This window comes from Adiantum capillus-veneris, chromosome 27 (genome assembly GCF_014529385.1).
Source record: "Adiantum capillus-veneris isolate H3 chromosome 27, ASM1452938v2, whole genome shotgun sequence".
In the NCBI taxonomy this organism is placed as follows: domain Eukaryota; kingdom Viridiplantae; phylum Streptophyta; class Polypodiopsida; order Polypodiales; family Pteridaceae; genus Adiantum; species Adiantum capillus-veneris.
In genome coordinates, this window is record NC_140957.1 from 87840691 (window position 1) to 87863011 (window position 22321).

Sequence of the window (22321 nt, forward strand, 5' to 3'; positions counted from 1 at the left end):
TTTGCAACATGGGCATTGTAGTAGGCATCATCAGCACATCTTGGCCATTAACATTTTGCGTCAGAGGTGCCCCAAAAATGAGCCCGTGTCCAGAAAAACCAGCCATGCCAAAATGAGCTTGTGGCACCCCAAACTGGCCCTGGTTGCTGTGAAAACCTTGCTGCAAGCCGATGCTACCATACATGGGGTTTGGCATCATGCCTTGCATACCCCCAAACACTGTTCCTGGCATGTACGGCTGGTTTCCAGCCGCATAACCAGCCATACTCTGGAACACAGATCCACCCCTGAAATACCCAGGATGTACCGTGGGTGGTGGAAAAACTTGGTGCATTGCCTGGTAACCAATTCCTTGTCCATTCAAGCAGCATGCAGGCTGTGAAAGGTGGTGGGCTGAACTGGCATAGCTTGTGGAATAGGCGTCCTCACCACCTATTCAAGGACGGGAGGAACCTGTTTTGGAGCCCCTGACTCCGCAACATGCGAGTGTTCCCTATCTTGCTGAGACGCATGAAGTACTTGGGCTTGAGCCTCAACAAGCTCTGTTTGCGGTGTAGGTTGCCTATTTTGTTGTGGCACTGGTGGCACTTGCAAGAACTCCAGAAACCTTGGGTTTTGCACCAGTTTCGAAAACACATTCACCGCGGAAACTAACTGAGTCTTGAACGCATCATCCTCAAGTTGCCCTGTCATAAAGCCCTGTACTGGAGGGACATTCACATCAACAGGAGGTACAGATTGGCGTGGTCGTGAGCTCTCGCCAATCTCGAACACCATAGGAATTTCCTATCTGTCCTTCGAAAAGGATCCCTCTTCCATAATGCCCTTCCCTTTGTCGGACATAGTGTAATCCCGTGTTTTTGTACTCTGTGTCTTTACCCAAAACAATCGAGGCTGACTTCTTGAGGAAAAAGCGATTTATGTCCCGGCAACGGAACCATGAAGCCGGCCCGTGGGGCGGTAGGCTTTGGCGTTCACCCGAAATCACTTTAGACACACACAGAGAGCCCTTTGGAAAGGTAACCTGCGACGGGAATTAACACTTAAGCACACACACGGCTCGGAAGCTAGAATGCTCTCAGCTGACGCCGACAACTTGTAGGCCCCAAAATTGGTGCCCCTTTCGGTATTTCTTTATACTTTAAAGAGGGTGGATTACAAAGAAGAGTTCTAGGAATTCTTTACCTGTATCCAGCTAGATACCACTTGTTCAGGCAAAATTTTGGCAGCATAACAGCCCCAAAACTTGCCCGAAACCAATTTCCACACTGGAACTCACTTCCACTGACATAAACCCTCTAATTTCTGCTCCAAAACAGTAAATTCAGCACACTGTATTTACTGGTTTTTGCCTTGTTTTCAGCCCTAAACAGTCCTTGAACTGTCCTCTAACAATGGGGCAGTGTTCCCAATGGTTCTGGCATCGGTATCGGCTGAAAAACAATCCAAATTCAGGGCATAACCAGCGCTGAAAATGCACTTGTACGGTGAGGTTATCACCCTCACTGGTGCCTGCAGCAGTTAGCTTCTCCTGTTCCTGCTCAGAGAGACTCTTGCCTCAACAAAAACACATAAGACCTTACAGCTGTATATGAGTCAAATGAAGAGCCCTCTTGTGGGGCATCACATTACTGCACGTAGGGAAGAGAGAGAGCAATGTAAGGTGTGCAGGACATGACTTCTTGCACCACATTGTACATGAGAGGGAAAGCTTGCAGTCAATAGCTCTTAACCTGTGATGACAGGTTGCAAATGAGCTCTCTCTCAGCTAGAAATCTAGCGCCCAGCTTTTTGCATGAGGAAAGTGCACCAGGCAGTGCCACTTGGCACATTTACAAACATTTTTCCGTTTTGGGCTTCTCTGTTAAAAATCTCCCGACTGGTTACCCAGTTGACTCTGCAGTAGAGTTCTAAAATGTTCCCCTTGTCATTCCGGAGGTAATGACGTGAACAAATTACGTGGCCCAAAATAGCAGTTCCCTACATTTTAGGGAATGACTCTCACTGGTCATTTGACCATCTATCCCCACTAGGACCACATCCAAAAATGCATTGTGGCCCAGCTGTAGGGTACTTTCCCTCGGTGACCCCACCTTTGCACTATACCTTTATTGAGGTGAAGCGGGGGCCGCCATTCTGTGTTTGCTACTTCGGTCCCAGTATTGTATCGATCTTCTTAAGACTTATTCTCTTTCTTTCTTTTCTCTCAGTCTAGTTTGTATGTCTTAGTATATTGATATTGTCGTGCACTCCTGTTTGTCACATACATGGCATGTAGGACCTAGAATAAGAGGAGCTACCTCACATATGCCGGGCATAGCCACAAAACAGCCCTTACTCCCTGACATCTACCCCTTGGAGAAACCGGGATACTAGCATCTCCGTCCACAGAAAGCCCAACTCTTGGATGAAGGATGTAACGGTGCTTGTAAAAGCGATGTCCTTTATTAAAATATTTATCAAATTGATCGAATGTTTCCTCATGAAATATGACATCATTGTTTCGAAATTTGGGAGAATTAGATTGCAATCGTCGCTTAGATAATTGAAAATTAGATCATGTTTAAAATGTAATCAAATATAAACACGGAGACAATCTGAGAATCACAAGTAGGAACTTAGAGAGAGGGAAAGAGAGATGACAGAGTATCGAGGGTCAGTGTGATTGACCTCTCCCTGTGGGGCGTTTTGTATTATGGAAGCTTACAATCATGATACTTTCATCTTGCCAAGAAGGTGGCTTTTTCATGGTGCCAACATAACGGCCTTCTCTAATCTAGCCAACAGTTTCAATCTTCTTAGATTAGAAACATAGACTCATAGAGTCATCTCATTGAAGAAGGCATCCTGGACTATGAGTTACTTCTTGAATACTCCAAAGTTTCATGATCCCAAACTTTGGCATGACCATTCTTGTTAATTCTGTAGATTGAAATATAACTTCCACGGATATTGTCTTTCTAAATTAAAGAATGAAAATCAAGTTTGATATGCTTTAAATCACATAGATATATTTTTGAATGTTCTAAAAACATGTAGCTCATCTAGAGTTTGGGATGACCATTCCGGTTACATTTGTATCTCGGATTTAGGCATTATAGAGTATTTTCTCCCTCTAACCTAGAAAGAGAAAGTCATGGTTTAAGCCTCAAACCTTATTCTAACTTCCTTGAAACATTGTAGAACGTGAATTTGATGTGACTCTTACCATATTACGATTTTGGTGACAATCATTGCCCAAACTAGCGCACCATATTTGGTTGTTAGCATACCCTCCCTCACTTAGTGTAGTGACCAATTAGTTATTATCAAAACAAATGTCATTGGAGTACAGCCTCAAATCACACATCAGATCTTGAGAATAAGTCATTTGGCTAATTGTATCAATAGTCCCACTGGCATTAGGGACAAAAGAGTTGCACTTGAAGAAATATGGCAGTTGTGTAGCTTTGTTATCATTCTTAGTAGAGTTGCTTTAGTTTTGCTTACAGACTGGGTCCTCTTTCTTTGTTTTGTAGTGTCTTTTGCAGAAGACCTGGGAAAGTTTAAGGATGAGTCTAACAGCACATCAGTCTTCAAGACATGGTGCAACTCAAATAGAAGAGGTAATGGTTTGCTTCATCTATCAATTCAATCTTCACTAAAGCAGGCTAATCATTGTTTAGAATGGGATAAGCTGCTGTCTGTGTCTTAGTAGAGATCCAAAGAAAGTTGTCATAATGCAATCAAAGCGGCAAGAGTCATTTTTGTACTTGGTGAGTAATGGATACCAGCAATATGTTTAAACAAAGTTTGTAAGTACAAATTACAGTTTTCGTATTTGGACAGGTGGTCCAGGTAGCGGCAAGGGTACCCAGTGTGCTTTGATAGTTGAACACTTCGGATTTACCCATTTAAGCGCAGGGGATCTTCTGCGGGCTGAGATTGCAATGGGTAGTGAGAATGGGTAACAGCTTTCTCTCTGAATGTTTAGACCATGTCTGCTTTCATGCTCATATTTCTTTACAAAGCTCTTTGGAAGCTAACTATGTTTGTTGGCATTAATTGCAGAATTATGATACAGAGTATGATCAAAGAAGGAAAAATTGTGCCTTCAGAAGTTACCGTGAAGCTTCTTCAGAAAGCTATGCTTAACAGTGGCAATGACAAATTCTTGATTGATGGCTTTCCCAGAAATGATGAGAATCGCTCTACATTTGAGCTCGTTGTAATACGTCTAACTTGTTGGAATGTATACAAAGCTTCTCTTTGCATGAAGAATGGCTTCATTGATACATTGGTCTTATGACAGACTGGAATAAGGCCCGAATTTATTCTTTTCTTTGACTGTACAGAAAAAGTAATGGAGAAACGCTTGTTAGGGAGAAATCAGGTAAATATTATGTTTGTTGCTTATTATTTTAACCGTTCTTGAGTAACTGTATCCATTTTTACATTTGCAGGGCCGTGTTGATGATAACATAGAAACAATCAGAAAACGATTCAAAGTTTTTGTAGAATCCAGTCTGCCAGTCGTAAGACACTATGAGTCTTTTGACAAAGTGCAGAAGGTAAGCATATGCTGTTGTCACGGCTGTTGGTCAACTTGGCTAGTATAGCTTTACAGGTTTGAAAGCAAGCTTAGTTCAGAAGAATTGCTCAGTAGCTCAAATGATTTGCTTCTCTTAGGTGAAGCCAGTATGTTAGAATGTACTTAAACCAGTTAATTGTGAAAATGCAGTAATGCTTAAACTGAAGGTAATAAAACAGCTAGTCATGGGTTACAGCCCCTCTGACTTGCGCAAGGAGAGATACCATTTTCACAGGCTGTGTTCGTTTTGCCAGGGCTTTTAAGGGTTTTGGAAAGTATAGGTGTTTCACAAGGCATGCCAATGAAGCCATCTGCTGTTGTCCGGGCAGGATTGCCACGTCATCATTTTGTGACCCCACTCCCCTTACCCGTCTTGCTCAGTCCCTCCAATTGACAACACCACGAGAATGTGGGAGCTTTGCAGCTGTTTATCATCGATTCACTACTCAAACTCAACAGATGACTTGATTTGGCTCACAAATGGCACCCCATTCTTTCATTCAAACAAAATTTTGAGTTCAAAAGTCCACTTGAAACTCATGCATAAAGAAGAAAAATCTTCGTATTTTTCTCAGAAAAGAATCAACCAGGATCATCTCTAACTTGAACTTCTTCCACTCCACTCTATCAGCCGACCATGTCAGGTGTCACCAGCCCGTTCGGTTGCCAGAGACCACCTTCCTCCTCCCCTCTCTTGCAGTCATATTGACCACACAACCCCTCTTTGTTGCGGATCACCTCTCAAGACCTCTCTCTCTCTCTCTCTCCTCGTGCTGCCCTTCATGGGGAGCTCCACTCAGTTGGCTCGCTTCTCACCTCGTGCAGTCCACGTTGCTGGCACACTCCCTTCTCAATCAAGGGGCCCCCAGTTTACCACACACCTCTTTCATCTCCCCCTGGTGCATCCCACAAGCATTCCTCGCTTTCTGCAGGTCATTTTCCAAACTCGGCTACCTTATAGAAAAGCCACGACCTGCAAAAGTGTCTAATATTGAATAAAAACCCTATAATAGCTTCCACTCCTGTGCAGTAATCGGCAACTACCTTAGTTGGCTTCTCTCTCACAACGCCATGGATTGAGCATGCCATGAAAATGATAATAAGTCTTCTCCTAGTGTCTGAGCATCCATCACATACAATGGTGTTGCATCCATATCTTTTCCATTTCTCTTGTGCATCAAGAAAGTCACCATCTATGAATATGACCTCATCTACTCAGTCCTGTTTTTGTTTTTAATTTTTTTAAGCAGATGGCAAAAAGAAACTTGCTACCACCCGTGGCAGAGTTGTTGACGTGGACAGACAGTACGGCAGTCTGATGATGTGGCAATGGCATTGGCAGAACTATACGGAAATCCGCTTTTTGCGCTGGTGCTTTTTCTTGCAGTTTTTGGAGCCAGTTGCTTTTGGAAATAAGATGCTTTTGGGATCATTGCTTTAGAAATCAATTGCTTTTGAGTTTGATTGCTTTTGGCATCCCTTGTAAGAATAAATAGACCCTTAGGGGCCTCACTCTTCAGAGCATCTGGACGCAGAGTCTGAGAGTAGAGGACGCCTTTGGGATTTGTGCTTTGCTCAAGAATTAATATAAAAGAAATACCGAAAAGGGCGCTAGTCTTTGGGGCCAATCTCTCTGGGCACGGAACTATGTCGGGCTGTGGCGACCAAATTGAACTGTGATTTTAAAGGTGTGAAATATTTTAAGTGATTCTCTCGTGTGTCGTGTCGGATTCTCGACTTGGGTTGCCCAAGCCTGTGACAGTGGTATCAGAGCACGACCGATTTCTCTTCTACCAGGAAATCCGATCCTCTTACCCGACGCACATGGGTTCAAACGACGAATTTCGCAAGAATTAGACGAACCCTCGTGATACTTCTGAAACGGGAGGCGGTACAGAAAATTCGAATGGATTAATAGATCATGAATACAGGCCACCTCGGCCTACGTAGCATTAGCTAATGTAGATGCAACGACAACAGCAGGTTGACGAGTGCGCAAAGCAGATGCTCAAGTTTGCAAAGGATCCACAATATGCAAATTTTTTGATCCGGCACCAGATTGACGAGGTGCACACCCATTGGTAGAAAGCCATTGATACCCCAATCAAGTCAGCCCTCAAGCAACCTTTTGTTCCACAGATGTTTACTGAAGATTAACTCGAGGACGTTGTTGAAAAACGAGTCAACCAACTATTGGGGTCAAAAGAAAAGCAATTGAAGAAACGTAACAAGATTTCTCGGGTTACTTGGGCCAAAAATCCTCTTTTGAAAACGCCAGAAAACAGAAGAATATGTGCGCTCCGAAGGATTGCTCTGTTCGTCCTCATCTTCATCTGACAGCTTGGACACCTCATCTTCTTCTGACTCGAATGATGAGGACAAAAATGGCAAGAAATGACGGAAAGATCATATGTTTTATGCAAAAAGGAAGCACTTTTACAGAGCTCATCAACATGATTTTCTCGACGACAAGGGCAAAAAGGCCAAAGAATTCAAAGAGGGAGGACAAGCAATAAAGTTTGAGTACTTTTCAAGGTTTGGAGATGCTCCCAAGGCTTTAGCCTTTATCCAACAGTTTGATATAGCATTTTGTGGAGGCCGCTATACAGAGCACTCCAAGATCAGACGGGCAACATCCTTTCTGAAAGGCAATGTACGAACATGGTGGTCCACTCTTTTGTTAAGGAAATAAGCATCGACAAAGTGGTTGAAATTCAAGAAACTCTTTATTTCTTCTTGGTTGACTCAAGAGTACGAACGAGATGTGAGAACCGATTGGGATGACCCGGGGTGACACTTTGGATGCTTATTGTGAAATATTTTGGGATGTTTTCTTCGTACCTCTTCTTTCAAGAGGATCAGTTTTAAGGAGCAGAATGAGAGGTTTTGTTGTCGACTTCCCAAAAAAATTCGAGACAACTGTCTTGAGAAGAAGTAAGAGTCCATTCAACAATTGATTGGACGTGCTAAGAGTGCATTCGCTATGCATTCGGGTAACTTGACTCACCCACCAGATGAACCTTCGATACGTCAGAACAGAAACAAACGACAAAGAGATACATAATCTCGATTGACAGAACAGAGACTGACAGAAGAACAACGAGAGGAATATTTCAAGGAATGGTTGACAAATCAGAAATAGAATGGGACGAGGAGATACTTGTTCCAGAACAGATATTAGAAAATTATGGATAGCATTATTTTGCTTTATAAATAAAATAGAATTTTTTTTTGAAACTAATGTGGTGTGAAAGAACCTGCTATTTGTGAACATATAATAGGAATGAGATGATAATGATGACTTTGGAGCAGTGACAACTCTCGAATGAACCTTAAGTAGAAGAGAACGAGGAGATACTCGTTTTGGAACAGATACTCGAAAAGAAAGAGAAACGTAAAGTGAACGGTGCTTCTTAGATAAGAACCATCCGGCATTGAATGCGAATGGATGGAGGAGGAGGACCTAGCAGATACTCCTCAGATTTGGAACTTCACCTTGACGCTTTTGGTCTAGCATTGACTATTCCAAGAGTTCCCGGAGATCAACGGGTTGAATCTGGTGCATGTGGGACTGCACATTCAGGGATACTAATGTGCTGATAGTATTCTGCTGGATGACTTTATGAAAGAAGTACTTCGACATGGGATCCCAAAAATGATCACTTGCACACGATAGTGCTGGAGTGCAGAAATCTATGGACATGATTGCAATATGGGATTAGTCAATCTGACATCAGTGAGGTCTGGGATAGATCTAGATTCGGTTGCTAAATACATTGCTGGCAGTCATGGTCCTAGATTAGAACAGAATCCATGGACGTGATCGCAATATGGGATTACTTAAATCGACATCAGTGAGGTCCGATGCGGATCTGGATGCAATTGCTAAATACGTCGCCAAGAATCACAATCCTGGATTCTATGTGATGTGATTTGAATGTGATCTGACTGCGATCTGAATGTGATGTGATGTGATTGTCGTCTTTGTACAAGTGCCGGATTTGTGTCGTCTAGTGCGTTGATACTTAGAGTCAGTGTCTATTGAACTGGTTTATGGCTTATGTCTGATTTTGCAGGCATAATCGAGGGTGATTACAATTCTTTCAAGAGGTGATTATAAGCCTGTAGGTTGCTTCCCTGCCCATTAGAACCAGCTATAGGTTGCTGAAAAGTGGCTGGCTGAACTGGTACAGCTTGAAAGACTGGCATCTCAGCCACCTGTTCTTGCACCTTAGGCACAGGTTGTAGAGACTGCATGTTCTTCGTCAAGTGTACAGGTGTTTCCATTGACTCTGCAGTATGAATCACCTGTGCTTGAGCCTTAACAGGCTTTTGAATATGATCCAGTGACCCAACTTGCTGAGACGGAAGAGAAGGTTGCAGAAAGGCTAAAAACCTCGGGTTCTCCATTACTTGTGTGAACATAGCCACAGCAGTAGCTAACTGGGTCCTTAATATATCATCATCCGTCTGTGGTGGTCTTGAAGACTCACCCACTTCATGTGTCTGTTGACCCTATGAAGAGGAAACCTCTTCAGTCACATCATCTGGTTTGTCAACCATAATTGCAATTCCCTGCATTTGGTGGATGATCCCCTGTGTCTTCAAGCCCAACCTGACCAAGGCTCACTTCTATGGGAAAAAGTGATTTAATCTCGGCGATGGAACCATGAAACCGGCCTGTTAACTTCAAAAAGGGCGGTAGACTTTAGACTTAAACCTTATTTGCTTTCACCCATTTAATTTGTCGCCCACTTTACCTGTACTTTCAAGACACAACAAAGGGGAAAGGGATACATGCTGCTAGATTGCACCTGTATGAGAAGACCGACACCAGATTGGCCCCTAACTTAGGCGCCCCTTTCGGTATTTCTTTATTGTTTAAAAGAGGGAATAAACGCTGTGGTTCCCTACAAGCTGCCCCGCACAAGCTTGGCTGAATTTCAACTGTTCCGGCCCGATTTCGGCAGCATAACTGTACTAGGACCCTTCACAGTTAGTATTCCCACACATTGACTGACTCTCCCGACGCATACGGGCACTTTGCAAAACCTGGCGAGAATCTGCAGCACGCTGAATTCTCTGTTTTCAGCCCCGAAAATGCTCCAGATCACCTATACAGCGGTCCCCTCGCGTCCCCGAACCTCCTGGGGGTATTAGGGTCTGTTTAGGGCCAAAACCCTAAACCTGCAAAAATACACAGCAGGCTGTAATTTACTGTTTCGGGCTCCGTTTCGCGTGCCGGTCGCATCCATAGCAAGTCCTCGAGCTTCCGCACCTATAGGGCTACTTGCCCTATGAATCGGACAAGATTTCGGGCGTGAAACCTCTCCGAATCACCTGTACCTGCGGGAGATTAGCCGTTAGCTAATCCAGTACCTGTGCAAGAGGCTCTTGCCTCGGCAGTCGCGCATGAACCCACACAACTGTACATTGGTCAATTGAAAAGCCCACTAGAGGGGCATAACATACTGCCATAGGGGAGAGAGAGGGCAGTGCGTAGCGTGCATGGCATCACTCCTGGCACCGCACTGTACATAAGAGGGAAAGGAAGCACTCCATAGCTCTTAACCTGTGACAGAAGCTGCAAATGAGCCCTCCTCCCTTCAAATTCAGCGCCACTTCTTCCTTGAGGAGGCAAGTGCACAAAAATGTGCCACTTGGCGCATTTTCCCGTTTCGGGTTCGCCGCTTAAAAATATCTTGACCGGTTGCCCAGTTGACTTCGCGGCAGAGTAATAAAATGTTCCCCTTGTCATTCCGGAGGTAATGACGCGAATACATTTTCAGGTCCCAAAATAGCAGTTCCCTAAATTTTAGGAGATGCTGCCATTGTATCTTTCTAGGTCATCCGACCCTCTTTGTACACTGCAGCCACATCAAAAACTGAAATGTAGCCTATGTAGCAAAGGATTCCACTTTGGCTAGTCAATGACCCTACTTTGGCTAACCATAGTCCTTGTCCAACCTTAGTGCTCTCTTGCCCTCAGGCCTGGACTCCCTCTAGACAGTTCCACACTAGCTATACAATGCAGGGCAGTTAGATTTCCCGAGGGGTGTTTCCAAAAAGTGAAAGTAAATAAATAATAAGAAAGAAATCAACAAAAAGGATAGATAGTAGTCACACGCTAGTGACATGGACAGACAGTATGGCAGTCTGATGACGTGGTAGCAATTCGGACGTCCGCAAATGGTGTTGACATGCTGATGACATGGCAGCCCAAAAAACGCGTAGACAGTATGCTGACGTGGTAGAACTGTACGGAAATCCACTTTTTGGACTTGTGCTTTTTTTGGCAGTTTTTGGAGCCAGTTACTTTTGGAAATAAGATGCTTTTGGGATCATTGCTTTAGGAACCAATTGCTTTTGGCATCCCTTGTAAGAATAAATAGACCCTTAGGGGACCCACTTTTCAGAGCATCTGGACGAAGAGTTTGAGAGCAGAGGACTCCTTCGGGAGTTGTACTTTGCTCAAGAATTAATATAAAAGAAATACCGAAAGGGGCGCTAGTCTTTGGGGCCAATCTCTCTAGGCACAGAACTACGCCGGGCTGTGTTGACCAAATTGAAGTGTGATTTTAAAGTTGTGAAATATTTCAAGTGATTCTCTCGTGTGTCGTGTCAGATTCTCGACTCGGGGTGCCCAAACTTGTGACAAGTGGAGAGGTTAGATTGATCAAAATGTGAACTTGTGTGGTCTCAGGTTACAATGTGTCAGCCATTCAACCTTGTTGAAGATAGTAACACTGAAGTCTCTCTGAGTGAGATTGCATGGAGTATCTTGGCACTTTATGAGACGGTGACAGGTAGAGTGCATGCGTGAGAGGGGCTTGGAGGTAGTTCACTCCACGGTTGGAGTGAAGCAGGCATTTCCGCTCTCTCCCACACTTTTTGGTTTGTATGTTGGTGAAATATCAGCCTATATTGATAGAAAGAGAGAGCGTATATTAACGTCTTTAAAAGGCTAACGTAGCCTATGAGACCAAGGCAGGACATACAATGAAAGAAATCTCTCATGATAGATAAACAAAACAGTAAGCCTTCTGGTAAAGGCTGAAATGAGCTACCTATCTAAAAATTACTTCCATAGTCCAAACAAACAAGGTATCACTGAAATATCCTCTCTCTATGAAGTATCTTCCTCAGCGGAAGATGTAGGTCTGTGTGACTCAGATGTTGTGGCAACAAACCACACCCCCTCCCCCCCCCAAAAAAAGATAAAATATTTCAAATCCCCCCCTTCCTGATGGTGCTCAATGATCGCTCTGATTTGTTTGTGATGTTGGCGTGTGAATCTCGTCCTGGATGGGCATGGTTGTCTTGCTCGTGTTAGTGCTATTGTTCTATCCAAGGTTACACCTTTTGAAGATGAAGGCCCCGAATGGTGTTGTCTGTCGGAGTCGATGAAGTGGGAGTGATGTTAGCACAACTACCTGTACTTGGCCATTTTTTCAAAAAAGAAGTTGTAACTGTGTTCTGCCTTGATGGGCTAATGAGGACTCTTTTCTTGCAAGATGCCTGTGCTGGAGTCCCTGGAACTCTGAGAGAGAGCTCCAAACATCTTTGGTCCTAAAAATGTATCAGTCTCTGTAGGGACCCAATCCCCAAAGCCTTCATGAAACAAGCAATGGGATCTCCCCCGATTAGCATAATACATTGTACAACTGCAAATGTAATACTCTACCACCTCCGGCTCCCTCTCACAGAGCTGGTAAATCTGATCCTTTGCCTCTGCATCTGCCCACCTACCTATCTCTATCTTCAACTGGTGTGATGAGGTGCGAACGTAACCGATAGCTGTATGTAATCCATGTGATAGCTAGCTATCCATATAGCTAGGCCAGATGATGAAGCCATCTGTGGAGAGCTGAATAAAGAGAGCTTAGTAATTTGCCATTCTCGTGTCATGGGGGTCTAAGGCAAGTCCTCTCTGTATCCCATCACAATATGTCTACTCTAACCACCCGAGTTTTCTCTCTTCAATCAAGTCCGTGTATCGGGCAATCCAAACTGTACTCATACGGGGGTAATCTAATAATATAGATATTATGCAAGCTCACCCAAGTGCTCATTTGGGCATATCATCAATGTCTATCACCCTCTGCCACTAGCGGCATGGAGGATGCTAGCGCTAGTCGTGAATACCTATCTCAAGGAAGTTTCATAAGTCTGTGGAGGAGAGTCGTCTCAAGGAAGTTTCCATATCTATCTCGGTCCCCAAATAGCTGCTCCGTGAAGGAGTGTGGGTGTAACTAGTGTATAAAAAGCCGCACTTTGGTGCACGACTCATTGAAGTAAAAATCTGCACAGTGCCTCTCCAACACCCGAAGTCCTATGTATGCTTGTGCAAGTCGAGCCTCTGATGTCTTTCGCCAGAGACCTCATCTATATAAAGCCCAAATAAAGTAGGGAAAAGGGGACAACCTTGCTTCACTCCTTTGGTGCTGCTGATTGGATTGGACATACCACGAGAGGCCCGCACTCTTCCTGTAAGGTGCAACGGAATGAATGTTTGAACTTTGCTCAAGATGAGTGCTCAGAACTGTGCTCAAGGTTCCTTTTTCTTATGGAAGGGAGAGCCTTCCGTTCTTAATGAGAGAGTGCAATGATCATAAACAAAGTGAATGGACATTGTGCGTGCAAGTGTATGAGACTGAGAGATAGAGAGAGAAGAGAGATACGACACCAGGGACGTTGTAAAACCCTCCTCCGAAGGTCCCACTCTCTATGGCGAGAGCGGTCTACTTATGATTGCACAAATCTCTGCAATGCTTGGACTCGACGACGAGACGGGCTGAAATCTGAAAACGTTAAGGGCTAAAATTTGCAAATCTTTTTCTACTGAATTCTGACTCTATGTCGGTGACGATGTCGATGGTGACGATGCGACGACAACGCACTGAAAACGCAGATGCTGAAATCTGCGTTTTCCGGGCTGAATCTGCAAACTTTGCAGGATCTGACCGTGCGGCGAGGATCTGTTGCGGGAAGGTGAGATCTGCGAGGTTCGGGAGTGGTTGTGCTGTGTCTAAAGGCTGAAAACTGAAAACGCTGGTCCTATGGTTGATTCTGTCGCGATGATCTGCAAAAACGCTAGGGTTGTTCTGCAAACCAAAAACGCTAGGGCTGAAATTTTGCTACTCTTTAGGGGCTGAACTTGATGGTCTTTCTACTGCTGAAAATCACCTGCTGAAAGGGTTCAAGGCTGCAAATCTGCAACGCTGTGATCTGCAAAAAACGCTAGTGTTGTAGCTCTTCAAAGACGCTAGGCATGGGGAAAAACACCAGGCATGAGAGCTGCAAAAAATGCTAGGTCTGAGTGTGTGGATAGTGATGATGCTGATGCAAAACGCTAGGTGAGGGATGGTCTTTGCTTGGAGGAAATCCACCGAGTTCTTGCTTGAGAAGTTACCTGCTGAGCTTGGCTCCTGTTGCCTCTTTTGCCATTTAGTGCTAGTCTAGGTTTGCTTATATACAAACTTACTCAATTTGCCATACCTACTTTCCAACAAAAGTCACTTAAAAATAATAAGTGAAAAATGTCAAAAATAGGTAAAATAGGCTAAAATCACTGGAAAATTCCCCTAAAGGATTCTGATGGATTTTGATGGGAATGCTTATGATCATGTTGTGTGCAACCAGATGATATGCATCTACACTAAGTGACTTAGCATGCACGGTCTACGAATAAACTCACAAAAGTGCCAGATCACTTCTAATCTATACTGACTGGAATTGACTGAACCCTGATCCTGCTGTAGCTTGTCCACGGACACATAGGGTTGGATGTGTCACGTGACATCCCCTCCTTTTCAAAGTGAGGTACTGGTACCAAACTGTATGGCGTCGAGAGAGATCGCCAATAGCATCCGGAATCCTGGAAGGGACTCTTTGCCGGCCCACTCTGATGTGTGGGTCGTGCGATACTTGAACTTCGTAAAGGTCTACAATGCTTGCTTCTTTGGGCCGCGCTGAAAGCGACACAAAGTCTTGTGTGGCTCCTTCGATGCTTCAACTATTTCGAGAGTCATGCTTCTTTCTTCTTCAAGAATCTCCACGGCTGAAAATTCTTAAAACCACTTCCAACACAAAACCATGAACATACCTATTCCATGTAAAGTGAGTGGAAAAAATCTTGACTTCCTCAAAGACTGTGCATGCAATGTAGATGAACAAAGAGACGGAGTGCCAAACCGTTCAGCACACACACGCAAACAATGAGATCGAATCTTTCTCTTATGATCTAGAGCAATCAACTGTGGCAATTAACAACGGAAATGCCCATGCTTGGTGCTCATTCTTTCTTGTGCTTTTTCTACAACTGTGTCGTGCCAAGGAAGAGACATGGAATGTTACTTCCTTGAATGGACACTTTTCAGCTTTTCATGAAAAATCCGCATACATCCATGCTCATTCACGAGTGAAACGTGCTCAACGTACGATATGTCATGCCTAGGAAAAGGGATCGCATAAAGACGCTGACTAAAATACAGGAAACGATCACGAATGAAACACTCGAACAATGCGTGCGTATGAATCATGCAACACATAATACTTCCTGTGAGGGTTCTTTGGATCGAGGCTTGAGAGCCAAGATCGGTTCTTCTTGATTGATCTTTTCTTCTTGTGGGGGTTCTGTGGACCTCGACTCGAGAGCCAAGATCGATTGTTCATGATTGATCGAATCTACAACGAGGTTAGCTTCGCTAGAAAAAGCATCAACTAGCACATCATCCATGTGAACAATCACATCATCTTCATGCAAAGCATCATGCTTGTGAGAAATCATATCTGGATCATCATGCAAATCATCACGCTTGTCATTGTCATCCAAATCATCATGCTTATCAATACGCAAATCTTGTGTATCATGCCTGGGAGAAGAAGAGACTAAGAGAGTCTCCTTTTCCTAAATCTCTTCAATCTTCGCTTGCACATTAGAAATGAGAGAGGAAGAATGAACAACATTCTTGCGATCCAATTTTGTGTTTCTTTTTGCGTACTTGCGATCAAATTCTTTGGCCTCCAAGTGTAATTGCTCGCGCTCACACTCCATGGCTGCCATTCTTGCTTCGTGCCACGTTGTCATCATGTCCATCATCGTCTTGCACCAAGCCTTCATAGGATCTGGTGCAATCCTTGGCGTAGATGGGGAAGGGGGAGGGTCGGAAAAACCTCCTGGTGGGGAAAATTCTTCTTCGGCTCTCTCATGCTCATCACCTCCAAGGGAAGTATTCATTCCGCTTCGAGTGATGACCATCCACTGAAGTCTTGGGTTCTTGTGGTCTTGGGTTCTTAAGTTCACAAGGAACTTGGGTTCTTGGGGGTCTTGGTTCTTGGGGTTCTGGAGTTCTTGAGGTTCTTTTTTCTTATGCAATCTGTGTTAGAGAAGGATCTTCTCTTCACCCGAGATCTGCTCTTTTCCGCGGGCGCACCCCATGGCGGCCTTGTGCTCACACCAAGGTTGCTTTTTCCCACCTCACGTCGATTGGCCGGCCACTAAGTGCACGGTCCGCTCTCAATGAGTGAAAAGAGGCACAAGGGGAGGCTGGACAAGCCCTTCTTTCTTGGGTTTCCTTTCACTCTTCAAAAACACGATTAGGAATCGACACGCCCAAGTGGACTTGGGTTACGTGCGACCTCAACAAGCAAAAAAAAATTCTTGTGATTCTTGTGGTTCTTTCCTTGAGTGATACAAAACACTGCCAAAGCTCTGATACCAATGTTAGGTGCAGCGGAATGAATGTTTGAACTTTGCTCAAGATGAGTGCTCCGAACTGTGCTCAAGGTTCTTTTTCTTATGGAAGGGAGAGCCTTCCGTTCTTAATGAGAGAGTGCAATGATCATAAACAAAGTGAATGGACACTGTGCGTGCAAGTGTATGAGACTGAGAGATAGAGAGAGAAGAGAGATACGACACCAGGGACGTTGTAAAACCCTCCTCCGAAGGTCCCACTCTCTATGGCGAGAGCGGTCTACTTATGATTGCACAAATCTCTACAATGCTTGGACTCGACGACGATGAGGACGACAACGAGACGGGCTGAAATCTGAAAACTCTAAGGGCTAAAATTTGCAAATCTTTATCTGCTGAATTCTGACTCTATGTCGGTGACGATGTCGATGGCGACGATGCGACGACGACGCGCTGAAAACGCAGATGCTGAAATCTGCGTTTTCCCGGCTGAATCTGCAAACTTTGCGGGATATGACCGTGTGGCGAGGATCTGCTGCGGGAAGGTGAGATCTGCGAGGTTCGGGGGTGGTTCTGCTGTGTCTAAAGGCTGAAAACTGAAAACGCTGGTCCTATGGCTGATTCTGTCGGGATGATCTACAAAAACGCTAGGGTTGTTCATCAAACCAAAAACGCTAGGGCTGAAATTCTGCTACTCTTTAGGGGCTGAACTTGATGGTCTTTCTACTGCTGAAAATCACCTGTTGAAAGGGTTCAAGGCTGCAAATCTGCAACGCTGTGATCTGCAAAAAACGCTAGTGTTGTAGCTCTTCAAAAACGCTAGGCATGGGGAAAAACGCCAGGCATGAGAGTTGCAGAAAACGCTAGGTTTGAGTGTGTGGATGGCGATGATGCTGATGCAAAATGCTGGGCTTTGGGCTTGCTTCTGGCGATGATGCTGATGCAAAACGCTAGGTGAGGGATGGTCTTTGCTTGGAGGAAATCCACCAAGTTCTTGCTTGAGAAGTTGCCTGCTGAGCTTGGCTCCTGTTGCCTCTTCGGCCATTTAGTGCTAGTCTAGGTTTGCTTATATACAAACTTACTCAATTTGCCCTACCTACTTTCCAACAAAAGTCACTTAAAAATAATAAGTGAAAAATGTCAAAAATAGGTAAAATAGACTAAAATCACTGGAAAATTCCCCTGAAGGATTTTGATGGATTCTGATGGGAATGCTTATGATCTTGCTTTGTGCAACCAGAGGCTATGCATCTACACTAAGTGACTTGGCATGCACGGTCTACGAATAGACTCACAAAAGTGCCAGATCACTTCTAATCAGTATCACTTCTAATCAGTATCACTTCTAATCTATACTGATTGGAACTGACTGAACCCTGATCATGCTGTAGCTTGTCCATGGACACATAGGGTTGGATGTGTCACGTGACACTTCCTGTCACTCTCGTACAAGGCATTAAAAGACTCCGTTGTATCTCCACAGGACTCCAATATTGTGTAGCCTCCTCACAAACCTCGCAACCTCGCACGTGGCACTGTATCAAATGCTTTGTGGAGATCTACAAAGCAGCAATATACTCTCTTCTTCGGTGCTCGACTCTCCTCAATGATTGCCCTCAATGTAAAGATATGGTCTAGCTACTCAAAGCCTCCTCCTCAATAGAGCCATATATCTTGGTGAAAAAATGGCTAAACATGATAGTCCTGTTGTTGCTGGGAACCATAGGATCTCCGTGCTGAGGTACAATCGTATGGTCTGACCAGCTGATCGGAATTACCTCACAAACTGCTCTATTGAATATGCGAGCCAGACTTGGGCCCAGATCATAGGCATGTACAAAATGCTTCGCCATCTAACCGTCAGGATCATGTGCTCTAACATTTTTTAGCCTCCATTTAGCTTGCCTCATCTTCTTTTCTGTAAATAATTTACAATGTTTTGGCCTAGAGACTGATGGAGAGGATACTATCTCCTCGTTTTGGACATCATAATTGACATGCCAAACATCAAGAGAAGTAATTTGTATTGGCGGTTGGCTCTCATGAAACCTCCACGCCCTCTTACTATCATGTCCCAGGAACAACTCATACAATCTCTGCCTCTAATTTAGCCGAATACTCTCACTTCTTGTTTCATTATTACAGGTCGACAAAAAAGTGTTTGAGCATGTCTGTGTATGAATATAAAGTTTCGTGTTGTAAGCGTTCTCACGTCTCTCTGGAGTCTGCTTTCATAGTAACAAGAAAAGTTTTGTTGTTTTGACACGTTTCATTTCATTTCATTTTGAAGATGCCAAGAAGAAACAAATTAGTTTTCTAGGGCTGTAGGATACTTAATACCTAGAGTTGAGCCTTTCGATAATAGCTACATGGATATGCATTATACCTAATGCTCAAATTTGCACCATAAAGGTCAATAGCAAGCCCTAGGTAACATGCGTTGTATAGGCAATGAAAGAAGTGATAACATGTCATGGATCCTTGTTAGTCTTATGTCACAAGACGGGCACCACGTGCCAATAGAAAAGAACAGACTGAACAGAAAGAGAGAGATGACACGCGACACAGAGTGGCGGAATTCCACCTGTAACCGGCCTGTTTGATCCAAAAAGGGCGGTAGACTTTACTTTAAACCTTGATTTAGCTTTCACCCATTATTAGTCGTCTATTTTACCTGTATTATCAAGACACAACAAAGGGGAGAGGGACACAGGCTGCTAGATTGCACCTGTATGAGTGGACAGACACCAGATTGGCCCCTAACTTAGGCGCCCCTTTCGGTATTTCTTTATTATTCAAAAGAGGGAATAAACGCTGTGGTTCCTACAAGCTGCCCCGCACAAACTCGGCTGAATTTCCACTGTTCCAGCCCGATTTCGGCAGCATAACTGTACTAGAACCCTTCACGGTCAGTATTCCCACGCATTGACTGACTTTCCCGACGCATACGGGCACTTTGCAAAACCTGGCGAGAATCTGCAGCACGCTGAATTCTCTGTTTTCAGCCCTGAAAATGCGCCAGATCGCCTGTACAGCGGTCCCCTTGCGTCCCCGAACCTCCTGGGGGTATTAGGGTCCGTTTAGGGCCAAAACCCTAAACCTGCAAAAATACACAGCAGGCTGTAATTCACTGTTTCGGGCTCCGTTCCGCGTGCCGGTCGCATCCCTAGCAAGTCCTCGAGCTCCCGCACCTGTAGGGCTACTTGCCCTTTGAATCGGACGAGATTTCTGGCGTGAAACCTCTCCGAATTCACCTGTACCTGTGGGGGGATTAGCCGCTAGCTAATCTAGTACGTGTGCAAGAGGCTCTTGCCTCGGCAATCGCGCATGAACCCACACAACTGTACATTGGTCAAATGAAGAGCCCACTAGAGGGGCATAACATACTGCCAAAGGGGAGAGAGAGGGCAGTGCGTAGCGTGCAGGGCATCACTCCTGGCACCGCACTATGCATAAGAGAGAAAGCAAGCACTCCATAGCTCTTAACCTGTGACAAAATCTGAAAATGAGGCTCTCTCCTCTTCAAATTCAGCGCCACTTCTTGTTGCATAAGGCAAGTGCACCAGAAGGTGCCACTTGGCACTTTTACAAGCATTTTCCCGTTTCGGGGTTGCCGCCTAAAAATATCCCAACCGGTTGCCCAGTTGACTTCACGGCAGAGTAAGAAAATGTTCCCTTTGTCATTCCGGAGGTAATGACGCCAACACATTTTCAGGTCCCAAAATAGCAGTTCCCTAAATTTTAGGAGATGCTGCCATTGTATCTTTCTAGGTCATCCGACCCTCTTTGTACACTGCGGCCACATCCAGAACTGAAATGTAGCCTCTGTAGCAAAGGATTCCACTTTGGCTAGTCAATGACCCCACTTGGCTAACCATAGTCCTTGTCCAACCTTAGTGCTCTCTTGCCCTCAGGCCTGGACTCCCTTTGGACAGTTCCACACTAGCTATGCAATGCAGGGCAGTTAGATTTCCCGAGGGGTGTTTCCAAAAAGTGAAAGTAAATAGATAATAAGAAAGAAATCAACAAAAAGGATAGATAGTAGTCACACGTTGGTGACATACCCCCCTCCTGAAATCTCAAACGTCCTCGTTTGCATCTATGTCGTACATGCTTACTGTCAACACTGATGTATTCAACACCTGTCGACACATATACGACACATACATGCTCATTGTCAACCCTGGTGTATTCAACACCTCGTCGACTCATGTATTGCCTGCGTGTGAACCCTGTCCCAATGACATAGTGGTAGCTTCGCACTCTGCCATTGCTTTGAGTCACTAACTTTCCAATGACAAAATGGTAGCTGCACATTTTGCCACTGTCTTATAGTACACGTTGGATCCCGTAACACTTTCGAGCATACCCAAACCGACAGTTTAAGAATGCAGTTACACATGTACTCTTCAATAGAAGCAATCACTGTATCCTTGACAAACTGACAAGAAATACTCACTTCTATAGCACTAACCAAACTTTTGGACATTCCATAAGAGCAATTGCCAAACTGACAATCTGTACAGCTCTAACATTCATGTAACAGGTATTTGATTTGAGCTCACTTTAAATACCATGTACATCATTTGTTTCAAAAGCCATTGTCACACTGACAATCCATGTAGCTTTGAAACTCAAGGGGTCAAGGTAGGTTGCAAATCGAAGGCTTCCAGGTAGATAACACAGTTGGTGACTCTGCAAGTTCACCTTCTTCCATCCACTTAGCATCCATTGGTGGATAGTTTCTGAACTTTACCAAGTAACGCCTAGCAACCTTGCCTTTCACTTTCCTTTCTTTGTGTGCCAAAATCTGTTCAGGGAGCAAGATCTCGTCAAGTTCCTCGACTTCCGGCTGATCTTCAGCTGGCATATCTTCTGGCACATCACCCACATAGGGTCTGAGAAGACTCACATGAAACGCATTGTGAATCTTCCAACTGTCAGGCAATTTCAGCCTATATGCAACATCACTGATTATGTCGCATACTTGAAAAGGCCCATAGTAACGCATGCTGAGCTTTGGAAAGAGTCTTTCCTTGCCCTTCATCTTCTTTAACCTTGCCTTTTCAAACCGTAGAAGCACCCAATCACCAAGTGAATATACCACTTCACGACGGTGACGATCAGCTGCTTTCTTTTGCTTTGCCTGAGTCCTTTCTAAGGCCACTTTGACCTTCTTGTACATTTCATCCATGTCTTGAACATACTTATCTGCTTCAAATATCTTGTCCTTTGTATGCAGTATGGGAGGAACTTTCTTGCCACCTTCAACTATCTCAAAAGGTGCCTTGCCAGTTGATGAATGCACTGTATTATTGTATGCATACTCCACCAATGGCAAATACTGCTCCCACTTTCCTTTATGCTCTGACACATAGCACTTCAGCAGATCTAGGACAGTAGAATTTGCCTCTTCTGACTGCCCATCTGTTTGAGGATGAAATGACGAAGAGAATTTGAGCGTGGTACCCATATTCTCAAACAAGCCTTTCCAGAACAAACTAGTCATGCGTGGATCACGGTCGCTAATAATCGACTGTGGCATGCCATGATACTTGAAAATATTGCTCATAAACAAGCGTGCCATCTGATCTGGCTTTATCTTCTTCCTGACAGGAATAAAATGAGCCTGTTTGCTGAATCTGCAAATAATGGTCCAAATACCATCATTTCCTGTCTGGGTTCTTGGAAGATCAAAGATAAAATCCATAGCAATACTTTCCCATGGTTTATCTGGAATAGGTAGTGGTTGCAATAACCCTGGTGCCTTTTGCCTGTCAAACTTGACCTTTTGGCATATTAGGCATTCTCGCACAAAGGCATCCACATCCCTTCTCAATGTAGGCCAATAGAAGAATGTCTCAACCGCTTTAACTGTAGCATCGATACCACGATGCCCTGCATACGGTGGGACATGACTCTCTTCCATAACTTTGCGTCGCAATGGCTTTGTGACACACAATCTGCCATGCATCATCATGAACCCGTCTTTAAGAAGATAGTGTTCATGACGTTGTCCATCCATTAGTTGCTCGAAGACCCTTGCAAAATCTTCA

The 22321-nt window shown here is 44.3% G+C and overlaps 1 protein-coding gene across 4 annotated transcripts in view; it reads left to right on the plus strand.

The window, feature by feature from the left end:
• Positions 1-22321, plus strand: part of LOC147422345 (UMP-CMP kinase 3-like) — a 94554-nt gene that overhangs the window by 54336 nt on the left and 17897 nt on the right. Inside the window, exons 3-8 of one of the 4 annotated variants that reach the window (XM_086502544.1) lie at positions 3519-3605; positions 3698-3755; positions 3829-3946; positions 4051-4207; positions 4292-4372; positions 4443-4550. In XM_086502544.1, the coding sequence (XP_086358670.1) occupies positions 3519-3605; positions 3698-3755; positions 3829-3946; positions 4051-4207; positions 4292-4372; positions 4443-4550 (609 nt within the window). The remainder of the gene's footprint in view (positions 1-3518; positions 3606-3697; positions 3756-3828; positions 3947-4050; positions 4208-4291; positions 4373-4442; positions 4551-22321) is intronic. The other 3 variants (XM_086502545.1, XM_086502546.1, XM_086502547.1) reach the window with 3 other exon arrangements.